Source organism: Siphateles boraxobius, unplaced genomic scaffold, assembly GCF_051911475.1.
Source record: "Siphateles boraxobius isolate OS27281-9 unplaced genomic scaffold, OSU_SipBor_1 12, whole genome shotgun sequence".
NCBI classification, from domain to species: Eukaryota; Metazoa; Chordata; class Actinopteri; order Cypriniformes; family Leuciscidae; genus Siphateles; species Siphateles boraxobius.
The window spans coordinates 13,591,912-13,612,500 of record NW_027508722.1 but is presented as its reverse complement, the minus strand read 5'-3'; the positions used below and the strand labels follow the sequence as shown (position 1 = coordinate 13,612,500).

The 20,589-nt window shown below is 40.5% G+C and overlaps 2 protein-coding genes across 5 annotated transcripts in view; both read left to right on the top strand.

Annotated features, from left to right (window-relative positions):
- arhgef5 (Rho guanine nucleotide exchange factor (GEF) 5) overlaps nt 1-20,589 on the top strand; it is a 186,953-nt gene that overhangs the window by 123,897 nt on the left and 42,467 nt on the right. The gene's annotated exons all lie outside the window — the stretch shown is intronic.
- rorc (RAR-related orphan receptor C) overlaps nt 1-20,589 on the top strand; it is a 50,968-nt gene that overhangs the window by 4,668 nt on the left and 25,711 nt on the right. The window contains exons 1-2 of one of the 4 annotated variants that reach the window (XM_077208485.1): nt 548-1,036; nt 17,092-17,121. In XM_077208485.1, coding sequence (XP_077064600.1) covers nt 982-1,036; nt 17,092-17,121 — 85 coding nt within the window. In that variant the 5' untranslated portion in view covers nt 548-981. Of the gene's footprint in view, nt 1-547; nt 1,037-17,091; nt 17,122-19,023; nt 19,244-20,589 lie in introns of those variants that run through there. The other 3 variants (XM_077208514.1, XM_077208495.1, XM_077208505.1) reach the window with 3 other exon arrangements.

Below are 20,589 nucleotides of genomic sequence, written 5' to 3'. Positions count from 1 at the left end.
TAAGACCTAAGACGATAAAATAAGGTTTAGGGATTGTGGAAAAGGATTAGTATGTATATGAAAGTTAATATTTATTTCCTGATTAACAGTTGAATAAATGAGTGTATTAACAAACTGACATAGTCGCCTCATGTTGTCCAGTGACTGTTCAGTGCTGAATCCACATTACATAACACATCACTGAAGGATTATTGACCATATGTGTCCAGAACAAATGAAACTGCTCTCTTTATAATAAATTTGAAACGTCTGAGAGATATATTAAATAATTATAAAAATATTTTAAAAATATTATTTAATCCGGTTTATGTAGCCAAGTTTGGTACAGCTTGGAACAGAATTTCTGTAAGTAAAAAAAAAAAAAAAAAGTGCCTTGTAGTGTGGTGTGATGTTAGAGCATACAATAAAAAGCACACAATTATAGTGGACCGGACAAAAATGCTCATAAACTACCCTTCAGTCTCCCGTTAAAAGCATTACTCTCGCGCTTCCTGCGCCTATTACATAATGATTGATGACATAACACCGTACTGGCTCGGGACAGCTCGACCGCTGCGCGAGCCTGGACGGACAGAGTCATTGCGCGCGCCAGAGGCCACTCGGTCGATTATTTATCCAACAAGTGCCCGTCCATTTATCTCTTTCCCTCTTTCTCTCTTTCCGGGGCTGGTCAACTATTTTTCTCTCCTTTTGAAATGTCATTTATGCATGTTAGTTATATTCAAACAACAGCGAAGCGGAGGAGCATTTTGACTTAAACCTTTTTTGTTTGTTGACCAGACGAGCCAACTTTTAAGGGATTATTGAAAATGGCGATGTGCTTGTTAAAACGTTTGCGGCGTCCCGGTCGTTAAAGTCTCCGCTGTTGTCTTCTTTTCCTTTAAGTGGATTTTTAATTTATGTAATTAGTTTAGTAATAATAATAAACACTAATCACAAATAAACTAAGGTGTTGGCACGGAGAGTTTTGACAGGAAAGTAATGGAAAATGATGAGCCCGCATCGCCGCACCCGAACCACGACAACACTCAGAGAGGTAAGCGTGTATTTCAATAAATCATAAAATACCTGCTGCATTGGTCGGAAATTATCTCAGTTTGCACGTGTGTGTGTATGAGTGTCAATCACTAGTGAAACGTGGTACAAACTCGCACACACATCCAGTGTTAGATATGAGACCAGCAGTGGCTCTAAAAATACACACCCCCTTATGTGACAGAAGTGCCTGTCTGTGTGCCAGCGCCAGTCCCACACTTACCCACAGCGCTTGTGCCAAGCGAGCCAGCTAAACCACAACTCTCTGGCTTCTGTCACTTCTCCCACTGATACAGTGTGCATCAAAATAGTGTTCTGCAGCCTTATCTATTCTTGTTAAACGTGCAGTGTCATTTTTTGTGATTTTCGGTCATTCATAGTGCTGGGTGCGTTTTCACTTTTGTTGTTATATTTCTTTTAAAGATCCCCTGTGGTGAAAATCGAGTTCTCTTACGAGAGTATCTCTCGTACTGCGTAATATCTTACGCTATGGGGAAAACCTCTTTTCCACGAGATATTGAAGCCAAAAATTATCCTTTAATTTTGATTAATGTAAAACGCTGTGCGGCAGCGTGCAGACATAGGCAAGACGGCTTGCGCGCCTATTGGCTGCCCTGCGGCAACAGCAGCAAGCCTATCGAGAGAGGCCCTGCGTGACGTGACATCCAATGGGGGTGCTTCGCGCCCATTTCGTCGCGTCCCGCCAGAATAGGTGTGGCCTTGTCCTATAAATACGCTCGACAGGCTGATACAAACTGATTTTCATCTCTTCAGCGAAGCACTACTGCATCGCTGGATCCGGAGTGAGAAGCCGCGCCGTCTGATAGTAAGCCTTCTGCGGGACGAGCCTTCGAGCCTGAAGCCGCTGGCCTTCACCTCGCCGCCTTCAGCCGCCGTACCTGCTACGCTTTCCGGCGTTAATATTTTTTCACTGCTAGAGTGTGTGTTCGCCGTCGCGACTCACACTCTCTCTCTCTCTTTATCTAAAAGAGCAGCGTCTTTTTGAAGACGCTTCGTTCCTGTGGAACTATTGCCATGGTGACTCTGAGGACTTGCCTGGTATTTTTTCTCCGAGTCTGCACTCCCGCCCGCTGTAGTGCCGCGCCGCAAAGCGCCGTATTCAGCGGGTCCTCGAGCCTTCTCCAGCCCGTGAAAGCTCGCCGGTTCGCCCGCCAGCTTCACCAGCTTCAATCGAGTCGCTCACTGAGGGACAGCGGCCGCCGCCGCTTCCGCCATTAGTGACGACAAGATAGCTGCATCGGTAGAGGAGGCCAGCTATTGCCATGGTGAGTGAGACTCCCGCCCGCTGTAGTGCCGCGCCGCAAAGCGCCGTACTCAGCGGGTCCCCGATCCTTCTCCAGCCGTGAAAGCTCGCCGGTTCGCCCGCCAGCTTCACCATGTTTGAGGCGGGCCTGCTTCGCATGCGCCCACTGCAGTTATGGCTGAAAGCACGAGTTCCGCCCGGGGCTTGGGCCGCTGGTCTGTTTCGCCTCAGGGTCGACAGGAAATGCGTCTCGGCTCTGAAACCTTGGAAAAAAGCCGACTGGTACCAGTCAGGCGTGAGTCTGGGGACTCCCTCGAGTGTGTGGTGGTGTCCACGGATGCCTCCACCTCGGGATGGGGAGTGCTGCTCGAGGGCAGACCGTTCTTTGGCCAGTGGTCAGAATGGGAGAAGCTCCTACACATAAACTGTCTAGAAATGCTGGCAGTAGACAACGCGCTAAGGCGCTTTTGTCCCCAGATAAAAGGCCGCCACGTCTTAGTCCGGTCGGACAACATGTCAGTGGTGGCGTACATAAATCACCAGGGCGGCGTCAGGTCCCGAAGCCTTTACAGGCTGACGAAACGCCTCCTGGACTGGGCTCAGCACAACCTGCTTTCACTGAAAGCAGCGCATGTGCCTGGTCACCTGAATCTGGGACCAGACAGACTGTCCAGAAACAATGTCCCAGCAGGGGAATGGTCGCTGCACCCGCAGGCGATCCAACTGCTGTGGGAGACATTCGGCAGAGCGCAGGTTGACCTGTTCGCGTCCCAGGAAAACGCTCACTGTCCGAACTTTTTCTCCAAGAGCAGGGATGCGCTGGCCCACGTATGGCCCCGACGCCCACTCTATGCTTTTCCCCCCGTCTCGCTCCTGCCTCAAGTGCTGGAACGAATCAGGGAAAATGGATGCCCAGTGCTGCTCGTGGCTCCGCTATGGACGAACCAAACCTGGTTCCCAGTCCTGATGCAGCTGACCAGCACTGCCCCGTGGCCGATACCGGTGAGGAGAGACCTCCTCTCTCAGGCAAAGGGCTCGATTTGGCATCCTCGCCCGTAGTTATGGTCCCTACATGTGTGGGCCATCAACGGGTACCCGCTAACCTCCCGGAGGGAGTGTTAAACACGATCACGCAGGCTAGGGCCCCGTCTACTAGACTGCTCTACTCCTCGAAATGGTCAGTGTTCTCTACCTGGTGTCAAGCTCAGGGCTTTTCACCCGTAGACTGCGGGGTTACGGAAGTGCTCTCCTTCCTTCAGGAGCTGCTGGATAAGGGTAGAACCCCGTCCACGCTCAAAGTATATGTGGCGGCCATAACGGCGTTTGCAAAACTGACGTCTGGCCAGTCACTGGGGAAAAACGACCTCGTCGTGCGATTCCTCAGGGGAGCTCGGAGGCTGAATCCTTCCAGACCTCCCTCAGTCCCTATGTGGGACCTTTCTACGGTTCTGGAAGCCCTGAAAGGTGCCCCATTTGAGCCAATCCATTTGTCAGACATGAAGCACCTGTCTTTCAAAACGGTATTTCTTGTGGCTCTTGCTTCAATGAAGCGTGTGAGGGACTTACAAGCGCTTTCAGTAAGCGCGTCCTGTATGGAGTTTGGGCCTAATGACTCAAAAGTCATACTCAAACCAAGGCACGGGTACGTGCCAAAATCCCTCAACACACCGTTCAGGGCCCAGGTTATTTCCCTGTGCGCCCTCCCGGTGAACAATGAGGAGGCGGATGCTAATCTCCTTTGCCCCGTCAGGGCGCTGAGAGCTTATGTGTCCCGCTCGTCTGTCTTCAGGCAGACCGAGCAGCTCTTTGTTTTGTTTGGCAGACACTCCAAGGGACTGGCCGCATCAAAACAGAGCCTATCCAGATGGATAGTCGATGCCATAGCGCTGGCTTACACTTCTAAGGGCCTGCAGTGTCCTTTGGGTGTCAGAGCGCACTCCACGAGAGGCGTGGCCTCTTCGTGGGCGTGGTCTAGTGGGATTTGCTTGCATGATATCTGTATGGCAGCGGGCTGGGCCTCGCCGTCTACATTTATAAGGTTCTATAACCTAGAGGTTCCCGCCTTACAGGCCAAGCTGCTGTCGGTCTAGAATTCAGTACTATCTGTCCCGCTGCGCCGGCGCAGAATGCTGAGTTTTGATTGAGTATCGCTCACTGATCGATGGAACAGCTCCATGGGTGTTGAATAGCCCGTACTTTTGCCCAGTTCAGGCTGAACGCGTTCACCCTGTCTGCGGGATATACTGTTGACATAACTAGCTCCTATGGGATGCTATTTCATGGGGAATGATGCTGGTAGCCTCTCTTCTCCGACTCTCTGTGAGTCTACGGTGATTATGCACTATATGAGCCCCGGGCTACTGCCTTTGGGACTTTGGTGTCGGATCCCAGTACGCACGGCGTCTTACATTGTGTTCCCCATAGAGTAAGATATTACGCAGTACGAGAGATACTCTCGTAAGAGAACGTACTCGGTTACTAACGTAACGTCGGTTCTCTCTAGAGAGGGAACGAGTACTGCGTATCTTGCCGTGCATACAACAGTGCTGGTTCGCTTCAGCGATGAAAACCAGTTTGTATCAGCCTGTCGAGCGTATTTATAGGCCAAGGCCACGCCTATTCTGGCGGGACGTGACGAAATGGGCGCGAAGCACCCCCATTGGATGTCACGTCACGCAGGGCCTCTCTCGATAGGCTTGCTGCTGTTGCCGCAGGGCAGCCAATAGGCGCGCGAGCCGTCTTGCCTATGTCTGCACGCTGCCGCACAGCGTTTTACATTAATCAAAATTAAAGGATAATTTTTGGCTTCAATATCTCGTGGAAAAGAGGTTTTCCCCATAGCGTAAGATATTACGCAGTACTCGTTCCCTCTCTAGAGAGAACCGAGGTTACGTTAGTAACCGAGTACGTTTTAATGTTGTTTATATGTCTATGTGGTGTTTTTATTATGCTTTAAGACAAACCATGTGCAAACCATTTTCTCCTTAAAAACTGCATAGCTGGTGTTTCTGACGTCACAAACTACCTTGTATCCAATCACGTCAACGTGTGGGCGGGCTTTAGCATATCATTAACTATGCTGCTAAGCAGGGCAGTCTCAAGAGAAGCCAGGTTATCCCAGTATATTTGTTTATGTTATTATGAAAAAACGTGTAGGCCTACATTTAGCAATGTGGCTGGTGAATTATGTATATGATGTATATTACGATGTTATAATGAACTATATGCCTTTCTCCACTGATGTTGGGTTGTTCAAAGTGTTTGTAAGGATGCTGACTGTTAGAAAGCAGTTGTCTGACTCTTGAGATGGTGACTGGGAACACAGTTTATGTAACATTAGCAACACATTATTAGCTGTTTGATAACGCAGTCAAGCAAAAGGCTTATCATATTAATCACCGTCATGTGTCCGACGTTGTAAAGAGCCATACATAAAACGCATACCCTTCTGAAATCTCGACTTGAAGATGAGCCTGTATAATTCACTCTTCCTCTTTTGAATCTGTTTCTGGTTCAAACATGTATGGCTAATTTAAACCAGTATTTCTACTTGCCATTTTGCAGCGTTTATTACAGTAGCCTACAGTTAGTGGATCTCTGGACTGGTGTGAGTGGAGGCGGGTCCAATTTGCATATTCATGAATCTACATACTAAATTAAGAAAGGCTGTAGTAGTTACATTTAAGCTATTTTGATGCCAAATTAACTTTTATATGGTGTTTGCATATAAATGTGTCTTTGCAGTGTGTGGACACAACCACCATACAATGAATAAAATCCATTCACAGCCTTTTTTTTATCCTCAAAAAGTCTTAACACTCTCGATAATCAAGCCATTTGGATTTACTGAGCAATATTGCACATGCTCCGTCCACGACCGCTGACGGACTGTCGCGTTTTAGCACATTTCACGTATTAGCATATTTCCGCCCTCAGCCATTTGTATACTGTCCCCAAGGCAGCACTTTACATAGGGGAGCCTATGAAAAAGAGGGGTGGGGTGAACAGTTGCTCATTATCATTTAAAGAGACATGCACCTAAACAGGTCGCTGTGAACAGAGCTGTTTTTGAGGAGGCAAAAAGAGTTGTTTTATATAACCATTGAGGAATTTTAACCAAAGTATGTTACAAACTTTACAGTGAAGACCCTAAAGAAACATACCAAATTGTGGAAAATGGGCATCAAATGACCCCTTTAAGGCTAGAAGAATTTTTTTCACAGGAAAAAAACTTTAAATATATAATTTTGGTGATCAAAGATGAGTTTTAAGGGATAAAATTATTGACTACAGGGGGACTTTAACTTTGGGATTTAAACCATGGGTTTGACAAATTAACTGTTGTAAGTATACAAAAATTGTATGTACATTCTTAAAAATAAAGGTTCTATAGTGTCAATGGTAATTTTCCATTGGAAAATTGACATTTTACATTGCCCAAAAGGAAACCCAAAATAGTTATTTGGCATTGCTGCAAACCCCCCATTTTGGAACCATTTTGTGTAGTCTTTCTGATTGAGTAAAAGAATAATAAAAAAGTTGTAAATATTTTTAGATGGAGTATAGCTGCTTGACATGATGTCACTCAGGTACAAATAACAGTGAAAGTGAGAATATTTCTCAATTGTAAAGAAAGCAATAGCCAAATGGTTGTAGATTTAATTTGTGGAGAACCTGAAATTCAAACACAGATCTATAAACCGGATTTGAGGATTTGAATAGTATATAACAGTGAGCACATTTTTGTAATGATGTTAAATATATGACAAATATTACCAGTTGTGTGGCAGGAATTTAGAGATGCACTTGTTTTTCCAGAGAACTGAGGGATGAAACAAAAAGTCAGGGAAATAAAAGAGGAATAAAGGAAAGGAAAGCGATACCTATTGACCAAGTAGCACAGAGATAAGACTATACTTTAGTTACTGAAATGAAATTCCCTCAAGGGTGTCTTACTTGGGACTTGCAACCCAATAGGTCTCTTTAGGGCCTTATTCAACTGAAAGAGTATTGCTTTAATTGGAAACTGGTGTATTGGGTTATCTGAAGCTGAACTTCTGGCTATGTCACTCTTACGACATTCTTTTGCCGAGATCAATTTGTTCGGTGACCTTATTCTGTTTAAACTGGAAGTTAACACAGCAGTGTGGTGTGTTAACCATTAAACCCTTTCATGCAATATGAGTTCTGGCAAAACATTACGTGGGAGGTGGAATATTTCATTCAATTTAATTGAATTATTATCAAATAATCAATTTGGGACAGTTTCAGTTGTTTGTGTAGGTATAATGTATCTAAATGGTATGAAAGGTTTTTTCACACCTTTAATGCAAGGTTTGCTCAGCATTGTGTTTCATATGACATTATTTTTCTTTGCTTTTTTTAAATCGTATTATTTTTAGAAATTTTGAATGGTTTGACAATTGGCTTTTGACAGTATTTGTAATATTTTTTCATCACTGATGATGACGTCTCGGACATTGCTTATACATAAATAGGACTTGTACAATTTATAACAAACAAACACACACCACACACACACACACACACACACACACACACACACACACACACACACACACACACACACACACACACATTCCATATTTGTGTATGAGAATACATAAACGCTGTGTCATGCCTCTGTTCTTGTCCTGTCAGCTTACCACTCTCTTCATGTAGCGCTATCTAAAACATGCTATTCATCCACATGTTCTCACACTTCCCTTATCTGACACTCCTTTTCTGCATCATCTGAACACACTTTACCTCTGTTTTGAACTCCTCCACATTTACTTTCTATTTTGTTCTGTCTGCTTCTCTTCTTTGATGAGCTCCCACTTGCTCCGGTGTTGCGTCTCATCTCTCTCTCGTACATCATATAAGCCTAACTTTCCTATTCTGAGTCAACATCTCATCCCTACGTTCACCTGTGCACACACTAGTGCTTCTCAACGTCTTTACATTTTCAGTCAAAAACCTTTATACTCGTAAAATTCCCCTGTTTTGCTTTTCCGGATATATCTTTCATGCTGTAATATAGCTGTTTCTGAATGTAAAAGTTCCGCAAAGTTTTAAAGATCAAAGTGCATGACAAATAAAGTTGTCTCCTAAAAGAAAGAATCGATTCTGAATTGCTAAAACGAGTCATCAGTAATTCTAGTTTCACCTCCATAACATATCTACAAAGGTTTGTAACATATGCATAATGCCAGCGGATGGTCTTCATTGGCTGCTCTCGTGAGCAACGTTTGTTTGATCCGCACTCAAACACTGTAGTTGTAGCTGAGAAGCTGAAGTTGTACTGAATCATATATCACGTTTTTTCAGACACTGTGAGAAAAGATCTGATGTGCAGATAAAAAAATTATAGTGATTTTTGACCATATGTATGTAGGAGACCTCCAAAACCAAATTAGGAACATTTAAAAAAGCATAATAGGGCACTTAAAAAAATAAAAGGCATTTTCAGACCAATCTATAGATATTGTCCATTTTAGAGAATAAGTTAACATCTGCGTCTGTGGACAAGACAATATTTTAAACTCTTTCTTCAGTTGGAATAACCCATGCAATGCTCTTACAATGGAAGTATATGGGGGAAGTTTTTTGGATTAACATTAATGCACTCTGATTCAAAGGTATGTTTACATAATGTTTTAACATGTGATTATTATGATTGAATCACTTATCCACTTTTTCTGTGCTGAATTATACCCAATTTTTAAACTCTTGCTATTTAAAGCAGTAAGCACAATAACTTTCCCACAATGTGCTCTGAGATGCATGAATGGGATTATATCTTTAATGCATAACCAAGAATTCATCCGTCTAGAACATCTAGCCTCCCTGCTAAACATTTTTGTTTGAAATTTATTGTTGAAATTATTGTCTGTGGTAACTTGATATCACAGACATTCCTTTAAAGAAAAACCCAAGAGGGTTTAACTTTTCCCCTGTTAATGTATGATACATAGAATCAATAAATTGGTCTGAAGATGCTACAAAGTCAAGAATTTAGGCTACGTCTAAATTAATAGACTAATACACTGAGTTGGATTATATCTCTTGCATAATCTGACGTTTTTCTCTGGTTAAAATAATTAAATACATGCTAAAGCAAAATTAAATCTAACAAAATGCAGGGCTTGACAATAAGGACACTGCCCGGTGGCAGCGTGAATGACACCAGGCCTGGGACATAATGTTGATGTTTAATGTTGATTATATGCTGCCGAAGCTTATATTTAGACAGGTTTTGAACCCTGTTGTGTTTTTAGGCAGTTGAATGTAAATGTCCAGCACAAACGTTACTGCCGCTCGTCAACGGCAGCTGTCACAGTTGCTTGGCGACAAGACCAGTCCTCAGTAGGCCAGACTGTCCCATCTAACAACTCTCAGTCCGACCATTGCGGACTTCGAAGGCTTGGCCATTGTAGTCTGAGTCCGTTGAAGAATTTGAAGTTAGGCCTTTGAATTAAGACTGCAGCCTAATATTCCTGCTGCACTGCCCTCTGTCTTTTAATGTTAATCAAACAACAACAAAATCACTCATTACTCTTGACTAAATAACTTTTGTAACTTTAATAAGGATTAATGTATAAATAATTTATACATTGAAGAATATATTTTGCATTTGATTATTTCTGTACGTGAAAACTACTGTTAGACCTACCTGAAAATAGGGTCGGGTACCGAACATGGTACTTTTAAGGGCACAGACCGAATTATGTCGGTACTACCGTCGAGTACCGCTTCACATTAAGTCAATCGGTGCCAAATTTCGGTACCTGAGAACGCATGTGGGCGCGAGAGTAAGACTATTTAAATACGAATCCTGCATGTTCTGCGTGTCTCTGTGTGAATGAGACGCGGGGTTTCATTTACCACACACGCACTGAAGCATGCGTGATGCTCGCGGTGTTTTTCAGCCTCTGCAATCTTACTATTTGAGAACATGAATGCATTTACAGAGCCGCTCTGAGAGCATTTTACAGTTTGTTTTTGAGAAAAAATATTGTTATATCACAAGTACACACGGAAACACAAAGGTCTTCACCACAACCCGTCAAAATAGAAGTTTGGTTCAACTTGATAATATGTTACTGTTGTACAGTAGAATTTAGATATCTTAATTTAATAACTAACACTAATAATAATAAATTATTATCACAACTTTATTTTTTAAGGAATAATCACACTTTATGTGTTGTAATTATAACAGTATAAAGCTCAGTTGTGCCTCATGTTGTTTGACAAAAAAGTTTAATTTCATATAAAGATCAATTCAATTAATGTTTTATGTCTTGTCATTTGATAACTAGAAAATTCACAACACAGAATTTGTGGAAAACATAGTTTTCGGTTGCTAAAATGGTTGTTTTATTAATATTCAAGCATCACAGACAATGACAGACAGCGACCAAGGCAGCTCTGGCATAATATCAATAACACCTCTACAAATGACTTAGTTTCTTTACAGTTATTGAGATAAACATGCCTAAATTACCGAAAACAGGTACTGAATTTCAGGTACAGGTTAAAGTGTGAACGGTACCCAACCCTTACCTGAAAAGCACCTTTGTTCTGTTGTAATTATTTTATGATGCAGCAATAAACTAGCTAGTATTACTTAAATGCATGCGTTTTTGAACTTTGCTGATTTAAAACATGGTCAAAACACTGAGTAAAAGAACAATTGACGACGGTTCGTTGAATTATTGGGAAATAATAATTTTATTTTTGCTTCACGTTGTGGCCGCATTACCACCTTGGGTCAATTATTCCGCTTATACTACGGTTACCACACCTCAAGACATTGTTCAGATGTATTTCAAGGCATTTATCAGGTTTTTTTCCTTAAAAAGCTTTTGTGTCTAGGACTAATTTCTTATGCATCTAATCTCAAGCCTCCGTCTCCAATTCCAAAACGTCATTTTAGAACTAGTAATGGAGGCTTTAGCCACTGATAGCAGACTAATGCAGTTATATGAGAGAGAGAGAGAGAGAGAGAGAGAGAGAGAGATTAAGCGTGTGTGAATTACCTGAATTTGTGTGTCTCTCAACAGTCTTTGGCAGCAGCATCTCTATTACTGAATCTCTAAGTTTATCTTTTTCAAGAACAGCGCCATTATTACATCGCCAGTGAGAAATGTCATGTAGCTTTTATGTTGCGTTTTATGTGTTTATGTGTGTCCATACTGTATGTGTGTAGGGCTGGGTACCGAGTTCGGTACTTTTTAGGTACCGACCGAATTGCGTCGATACTACCGAGTATCGAAACATGTCTTGTTTTTCGGTACCAAGTTTCGGTACCTAAGTGGTTAATCTCGTCAACGTCAGTGAAACAATAAACATGCAGCATGATTGGCTGTGGCGGAAAAACACTAGTTTACGCGGCTGCCTAGAGACGTGTCTTGTCGCACGAGAGGCTGTAGTGTGTGTGTGTGTGTGTGTAAGCGTCCCAACCCAGATAGATAGAAAATATGTGGAAATGATCAAAAGTGTACCTACCTATGTCAGAAGGCAACACGGTAAATCATAAGGCACTTAAAAGCGCACAGAATACACTTGAGAGTAGAAAGTTTATCCGTCTTCGACTGCAAGAACTGGAGCGCGTCACAAATGAATCGAAACTCAGCGTATAGGATACTTGCCTCAAAGACATGAGGAATAGTCCTATATACGGTCAAAATATATCTATTTTTATACGAAACAATTCGAAATAAATAGTTTGATTACCTAATCCATATAGGCGCGCGCGCACGTTCACTACTGCAGGAATGACGAGTCAGCATCGCAGTAATCATCTTTGCCGCCAACACACTGTAAACATTTGTTCATTAATAAACAATTAAAATATCTCCTTGCTATCGTTTCCCGACACATCCATAATCATTAGGCTACTTTCGCCAGTGCTTTGCGGCTTTTTTACATACTCAAAATATGTGTAAAAATGTCAACAAACTGACTGAAAAAATAAAAAAAAATTTTTTTAGGTAATGTTATATTGTTAAAACTGGTTTCATAAAATTCATATCGAAAAAAGTATCGTTCAGGAACCGGTATCGAAGTCAAGGTATCGGTATCGAAAATTTTGTTACGATACCCAGCCCTATATGTGTGTGTGTGTGTTCATCAACTAAACAGATTCAAGCATTCAAAAGCCCTGTAGTGTAATCTATTTTAATGACAAAAGCTCAAATAAGAGAGCAAGTGACAAATATTGAAATTGGCCAATAGTTGTTCATTAAAATCGGTATTGGTATCGACCAAAAAAATCGGTGCATCCCTACTCATCCATAAACATTCCTTTACTACTCTTCCTGTACGTGATTTTCTAAAGAACAAGTGAATAAATATACTTCTAAATGGCTTTTAAATGTTCTACAGCAACAGATGTAAATGGTTTTTGGTTCCAATTGAAATCTTTAGATATTTAAGATTGTAGACCCTACTGATAACTTTTTTTGTATCTTGTTGCCTTCGTGATTTTTGAATCTATCCTCTATACACAGTAGAGTCTTCAATTAATAATTGTATTGACCCTCTGACATTATTTTTGTGAATGATTTAATAACTGCCAAGTTTGATGAGAAGGCAAAGCACTCCGCTTTTCATCAGAAGAATTAGGCCATGTGTGTAAACGTTATTACTGAGGGTTTAACCACCCAGAGTCCTCATCTTAATGTGAATGTTCATGTCCACAATTTTCCGCTCATTATTGCAAAAATTGCTCTTCTGATGTTTACCGCTTAGATGGCTCTGTGATACTAACCCTGAGACTCATTTCACATTCAATGTTTTCTCAGTTTATCTCTTAAAGTCCCTCTTTCTGACTGTCTCTTTTTCTCTAACTTTCCCTCACATAACCTTGCCAGAAATACTGGTAATACCTCTGTGTGTGGTAAGAATGGACATAATCTAGATTAAAGGAAAGATTAGTGTTTAGTGAGTGTCTTTGGATTCCTGATCTATTTCCAGAAGCCGATTGGCTAATTTGAGATCCAGAAGCTTACATCCACTACCCCACAACACAGATTACCTGCTTTCACATACATTGCAACACTCTTTCGCAGTTCCTTTCTAAGCAAATATTTGAATAAAGCTATTACGTAGGCAGAGTGTGACATTTGACTGAAATGGGGGAGATTTTATACAGGTGGGAGTGAGAAAGAACTTTAAAGACTGAACAGAGGAAGAGATGGGTGCGAGACAAAAGGAAACCACAAAGTAATGACACTCAACGACAATATGGCATGTGTTACCTTATAGCGGTTTATGAATCTACAGATGAGGCCGATCTTAATAATACTCATAATAATGTCAATGGTTATCAACTGAAAACCGAAATAATTTTGATGGCCTGTGACAAATCTTTATAGTTATCCATGTACATTCATTTTCATTCGCAGCCAGTTGATTTGAAAGCGAGCTTCTCATGTAGGGTGAGTTTTTCCTTTTTATAGGATGTTGTTGTTTGTTGATTTCTCTTGTTTAGCAGCAGGGGTCCTCAGTGACTTCTGGTTATGGAACAATAGAGGACAATTGCCACTTCTCAGTTGATGTTTCCAGAAGCTTAACACCCTGCAGTTCTTGACTGGTTACCCATTGAAGCTAAGCAGGGTTAAGCTGTTTCTAGGGCTTTTAGTGAAATAAAACGTATACGGTGCTCCTTCCTTTTTCAGAAACATTTCATGTCTTTTTCAATCTATAAAGTCATCAGTAATGTAGAACAAGTGCATATCTCAGCATTGCTGTACTTTGTCTAACAGCTTCAAGGAAAATGCACAATAAACAAAACAAATGATGATCGACTGTGGTGACATAATGTGATGATCAAGGCACTTGCTAATGAGTAAATTTGTTTCATATACTGATTCATGTCATAGGAAACTTGGAAGTGGAATGAGAGTCAGCTTGGATGCAGATTGTGGAGGTTAGAGGTGTTAGAGAAGTCATCAGGTGCCCTGCGGTCTGCGTGGGGCCTAATTCCCCAAGTATAGTAATGGGGACACTGTGGCTGTTCCTGGACATTATGGGTGCCATTACATCATCCAGGTGGTTGAAGAGATTCCCACAATTTGTGCTTTCAATGGAAGTAGAAGAAAAGCTAATGATAAATGCAAAGACATGCATCACATGCTCAATGTAGCCAAGAGTGACTGACCATTTACTGTATTTCTTTGTTTCCAGCTCATAACCCTATAGGCAAGTCTTGAGAGGCTCACACTGGATGCTGACACAGAAATTTCTTAGCCATTTTAAAGTTGGATGGGGAGCTTTTGCCTGGGCTAGTGTTGTTAAAAGTACCGGTACTTCAGCACCAAGTCGATACTGAACAAAATACCAAAAGTGCAAAGAACCAAAACAACTCAGTTCGGTACCCGCTTATAGGTCGTGCCGTTTTTAAATGCTCCTGTGCATATTGTCATCATGCGCTCCGTGAAGAGCGGCAAAAGTATATTTACAACATGTTTTGGTAATGGCCAATCACAGAGATGTCTGTTGACAGCATGAAGATCATACACGTTTAAGTCCGAATCCATCCATACGATGCAGATGTTTTTGTTCTCATGAGTTCTGCACATTCAGTGCTTTAAAACTTAAGTGTCTTCATAGCTTCTTGGTAAAATCACATGAAAAACGCCGGACTGCAATGATAAAATGTGACTTGAGGATAGTTGGTCAAAGCAACAATGTTTTAAAAAAAAAAATACAGTTGACGAGTGAAGAAACATCTCAGTTAAATTATTTTTTGTTCCATTTTGTAGCCCCATTAAATGTGTTGAAGAGGAGATACTTGTACTATAGCCGTGACCTGACAAGTGTTGTTCAGTCAGTGCAAGCATGACTGGTGTGATGACAAGTTTATATCTGGCACTGATAACAGAGGCCCAAATGTCAGTTTTCTCTATCTGTATGTTTTTCAGTGTGTCCAGACTTGCAATTTTTTGTTATAATGACTTTGATAATTTGTAGATACATGTGCATACATTTTAAAATGCTATTATAATGATAATGGTGAATAGGTTATACTGTAGATAGTGATAGTTCTGAAAAAGTGTGATTTTAAACAATTGTTTTTAATTAATTTTAACTGTGGCAAACAGTCTCAAAGGACATTACCTCAAGCCGTCAAAAGCTCTCTCTTTCTTTCTGTCTCTGGTCCCGGAATAGGGGTGTTGTCAAGTAACTGCGCTAGTTGGCCAGAATTGAGCGATAAGCAGTGTAATCAGGACTTGCCTGTGTTATCTAACTGCATTTAGATCTGTTACCTTGGTGCCTTATATCACACTGATGATTCAGGTACTACAGAGAATCTTTTAATCTGATCAAACGATGAACCTTGTTGCTCTTATGCGCCTTTAAACGTACACACACTTGAAAACACATATATTCTTGTAGAATTTGAGAAAATCAGCAGAATCGAGCAGCCTATATTGACCAAAAACTCAGCACTGGTCATTTTTTTTTTTGCTATTAGGCAAACCGTGAGACGGAGTTGTGAAATACCTGCTTTGAGAGTCTTTGTTTCCGAGTACGTCTGCAAGTCGCCACGCACCTATTTGTGTGTGTTCCGCTACATAAGCAAAAGTGACTTTTTCAAAAAGCCACAAAGACCTTCAAAGAGAGAGAGAGAGTGAGAGAGACAGTCGGAGCAAGAGACAGACAGAGAAAGTAAGAGAGAGAGAGGCCAAGTGTTCTTCCCTGCGATGCTTATCGTACCTGCCCTGTGTCTTCAGACAGACACACTGCTAAAAATACCCATCGGAAACGGCCAACACAGCATCAAATCTGAACTTTCTCAAAGTGTGGTCAAACGTCAGACAACGGAGATTGCTGTTTGTGCTCGTGTGTGGGCAGGGATGGGGGTTGAGGGGGCTTTTCATGTGAACGATTAACGTGTGCTTGTGCTTTTTATTCCAATAAAAGCATACATTTGTGTTTGTGTGCATGTGTTAGTGTATACACACACGTTTTTTTTTAGCGTTTTAGTTGTTTAGTGTGTGTAGGTGTGGGAATAACACTGCATTTTTCAAGAATAGGGTCCTAGGCCAACAAATGATTTGTGAAAAGAGGTGCTTAAAACGGTGATTAACTTCTTTAGCTTCAAGCTAAAAATGAATTAAACTAAATACATCTGTTTTATTTTCTATTCGTTTTTCAATCGGGTTTTCAATTTTTGCAATCCTGTTAACAGTTTAAAACCCTGATTTGTGTTATTTGTTATTTTCTAGCAATAAACATTAAATAAACAACAATTTATGCTAAACAAATTATACTAAATTAAATTAAAAGGAAAAATACAGAATGGATATTTTTACAATAAATGAAGCTGTCACTCAGTCTAGCTTGCTTGTGATTAAATGTAGGTTTGTAGTTATTGATCAACTTTTATTTAGTTTAAATTAAAGAAAAATATTTGCTTGATCATTTTTCTTTCAATAACTTTAACAAGGTTGAAGGCTGATCTTGATAAATGCAACAACTTCCAAAAATAAGGACACAGGTCAATAGAAATCTTTTTTTAAAATGTATTGAATTTACAACAAATCAATCAAACAGGTCAAAATGTTTACACTGTGGTATAATTTCAATTTGTCTGAGGGAGCACAGACATTTGATGCGTTTACAACTAGTTACTTTCCATGCTACTTTACTATTATGTTGGATTTTATATTTAACATATTTACAACAATATACATTTTTATTGCCTCTGTTTAAAAAAAAGTGTGCCCTGTTTGCGGAAAGTGTCCACTAACTAGCTATTATTTGTGTCACCTCTTTAGGAAATCCAGTGCACAAGAAATCCCATCTGAGTAAGTACAAGAACCTCAAGCATTCATCAGTTATACATAGTCTGTTCATGTGTATCTCTTTTCACTCTGCTAGTATGTTGTTAAGTACAACACAATAGTAGTTTCTTTTCATGTGTGTGTGTGTGTGTGTGTGTGTGCATGCTTTGAGAAGTGGCATGTTTCACCCCCTATGCATGTTGTTTTTTGCATATCAGAGAACCCTTCCATTGTGGTCATAGGGAGGGGGCCATGTATCAGTGTAGCAAAGCGGTGCATTATTACACCTGTTAAAAACACACACACACAATGCACCTGTATCCACATATATTTTTACTTCAGCCACAAAAGCTGTATGTTTAAACATGAGCAAAGCTACCGTAGACACACACGCACAGGTGTGCGTGGCGCAGCTATGGGCGTGTGCACCATCTGAATCGAGATAAGATCTCAGAGTATTTTGGTGAAAAGATGCTGTTTAAAACTCTTCCCGCCTTTGTGTTTGATTACAAGCATTGTGTAAGTATCTCATCTTCTTGTCTTTCGCTCTTTTTTTCCCTTCCCTCTGTCCTTGAAAGTTTTGTTTTTACATTCAAATATGACCTTTATGGAAACATCCACTGAACTTCCATAACATTTTATCAAAGTCTTTTTTGATTGTTTATTAGTTAATTTGACTGTATAAAAATGTTTGAAAACGCTAAAAGGAAAAACACATCATATTAGTGTACTGGGATTATTAGAGCATGACTGTAGGAGGATTAGAAAATACTCATAGCGTTGTTGGACCATGATTCATAATGACAAGCAATAACAACACTCTGCCATACGCTGCGGCAACAATATCACATGACGATCTTAACCAGGTTGTTCAGACCAATACCATCTACCAAACCAGCCTCACATCCTCTCTGAACAGTTCCTCATCAAATATAATAGCAAAAGAAAACACTTTGCAATTCAAATTCTGCATGTGCATTTTAACATTCTCTTTCAAAAGATACTAATATCAAATAAGGGACCGAAGTGTAAGTTTTGAAAGGATACTATCCCAGTGGAAGCTTTTATACCTTTTTTTTTTTAAAGAATGAAACACAAACCAAAAAAAAAAGGAAATGTATTCAGGATGCTTTGATAATAACTGGGAGTTTGTAAAGTAGTTGTGCGTCTACAAAAATATTTTTTGATTTTAGTAAACTAAACTTAATTTACTGTGTTTGTCCAATTGATTTTTCCAGTGTATTTGAGTTGAGAAAATTAAAGTCGGCATGAAACGGAAGTTATGATAGTCTTCTCTTCCTTATTGTGATGTATATTTTAGTGAAACTGTCTGGAAACAAGAAAAACTAGAGCAGGACTTGATTTTGTCCGTCGGGAATTGGTTGTGGTTTGCTATTGGTGGATCTCATGTGAGTGACAGGTTGCCCCGCCCTCGCGCCAGTAAACACATCATCAGAGAAGAGAAGTCACTGCAAGAAGGATTAGGAGGGCACATGGATTAAAAAAAATTGTGCACTGACAATTAAAAAAAACAACCAATTGTTCATTTTGATTTCATGGTCACTAAAAACAAAAGTTATCTCAACTTTTGAGAAAAACAATGTAAAAAGAAACAAAATATAATGAGTTTTTACAGTGTGGCGTGGAAGGTGAGAGGGATAGGCTGAGGAATTCAGGATTTCAGGAAGAATGATGCTCTGCAGAAAAGCTTATCGAGGTGAACTGCTCAACACTGAATTAGAAAGAGAAAGAGAAAGTAGAGTCCACCTATAGACGGACAGAGAAACAGCACATAAAGTTCTTTAGTAGACACATCATGCATGAGAGAGAGAGAGAGAGAGAGAGAGAGAGAGAGAGAGAGAGAGAGAGAGAGAGAGAGAGGTGTACCTATCTACTGTTTGAAAGGGACAGGCCCTCTCCGTCTTTGTCACTCTCAGATAGAAACACACACAAATGATCTCCCTCTCTGTCACCTACCGACAGAAAACCACCTAATCTCTCTGTCATCTCCCACACCGTGACAGAATCACCTGTTCAGAAGTTTGATTAACAGTGTGAGACAGAGCTGTCAACCATAGTGAGTGATTTAGACGCATCTTCACAAGAAAAAGACAGCAGTTCACACATGCTGTGAAGATGATGCGAGGTAGGCATTTGTGTTTTGTGTCTGGCCTAGTAAGTATGTATTTTTGCTAATGTTTGTGGGTGTGTGATAATTGCTTGTTTACATCGCATTGGACTCATCCTCATGTCTTTGTGCGCAATGGTTTTCATTTTTGTTTGTGCAGCTTCTATCGCAAAGGACAAGTTTCGAAACACTTTGCGTTCATATTGCTCTTTCGTTTCGCTCATCATTTATATATCCTTTGCTTTCAGCTGAGATTGACCTTTTTAGGAGTTTCGCTCTGTTGTTTGTAGTTGTACGAGACTCGCTCCGCCATATTAGCAGGTAGATGAAAAGTCCAAGACTTTGGTTTGCTCTTGAACCGCTTGAGTTGGAGATGGATGGTCCATCTTGAAGGATGGAGTGAGATGATATGCAGGATTTTGCTGGAATACAGAAAGCAGTGTAGGTCTGATGTGCTTTGTTTTTGAGACCAGGATTTTGATTTGTAATTCAAAATGTCTTTGGTGTTGAAGTAGGACCTGAAAAAAATGAAAGATATAATAATCAGTGTTTTTTTTTTTAAGTGTGAGTTTGTGTGCCTAAAATGTGCTTAAAGTAATTTGACTGACCTGATATAATGCGTTTGCAAGAAAACTTGTCAAAGTTTCATTCACTTTTCACTAATTAATAGAAATTTGCCATGCAGCCTCTTTCGTTCTTAATTTTTTTCTCATAGTTGCTTTTAGTTTGCTTTGTCTTATGTAATTTGTTAATGGCTTTAACAGTAGCTTGTTGTGTGTGTGTGTGTGTGTGTGTGTGTGTGTGTGTGTGTGTGTGTGTGTGTGTGTGTGTGTGTGTGTGTGTGTGTGTGTGTGTGTGTGTGTGTGTGTGTGTGTGTGTGTGTGTGTGTGTGTGTGTGTGTGTGTGTGTGTGTGTGTGTGTGTGTGTGAAGTAGTCCAGCGTGGGTGTGTGACTCTACACTTTCTCACTGAGTTTAGTAATAGGGATTTTCACACATTCAACATCAAGTGTACCACACCATTTCCACAATTTACCTTTGAGCCCAAAGCACAACATTTTAGTCTAAATTCAGTTTATTCTTAATGCGGGTTTGACACAAAAACTAAATGATCATATTGGAAATTGATGTAGGACCCTTTTTTAAACAGATTTAATTCTGTGTTGTAATGTGAATGGAGTCCTTAGTGATTGTGGACATTTGAAATAACAGAACCTTTCTACATGAAACCGGCTAATGTTCGTAACTCTTGCAGTTCGCTGAATTGAGAGAAACTGTCCTGAATTAATCGTGAATTATTCATTGTCTTGTTCAGTGCTTTTCAACAAAGATAAAAATTCCTTTCAAATTATTTTGGACAAATATG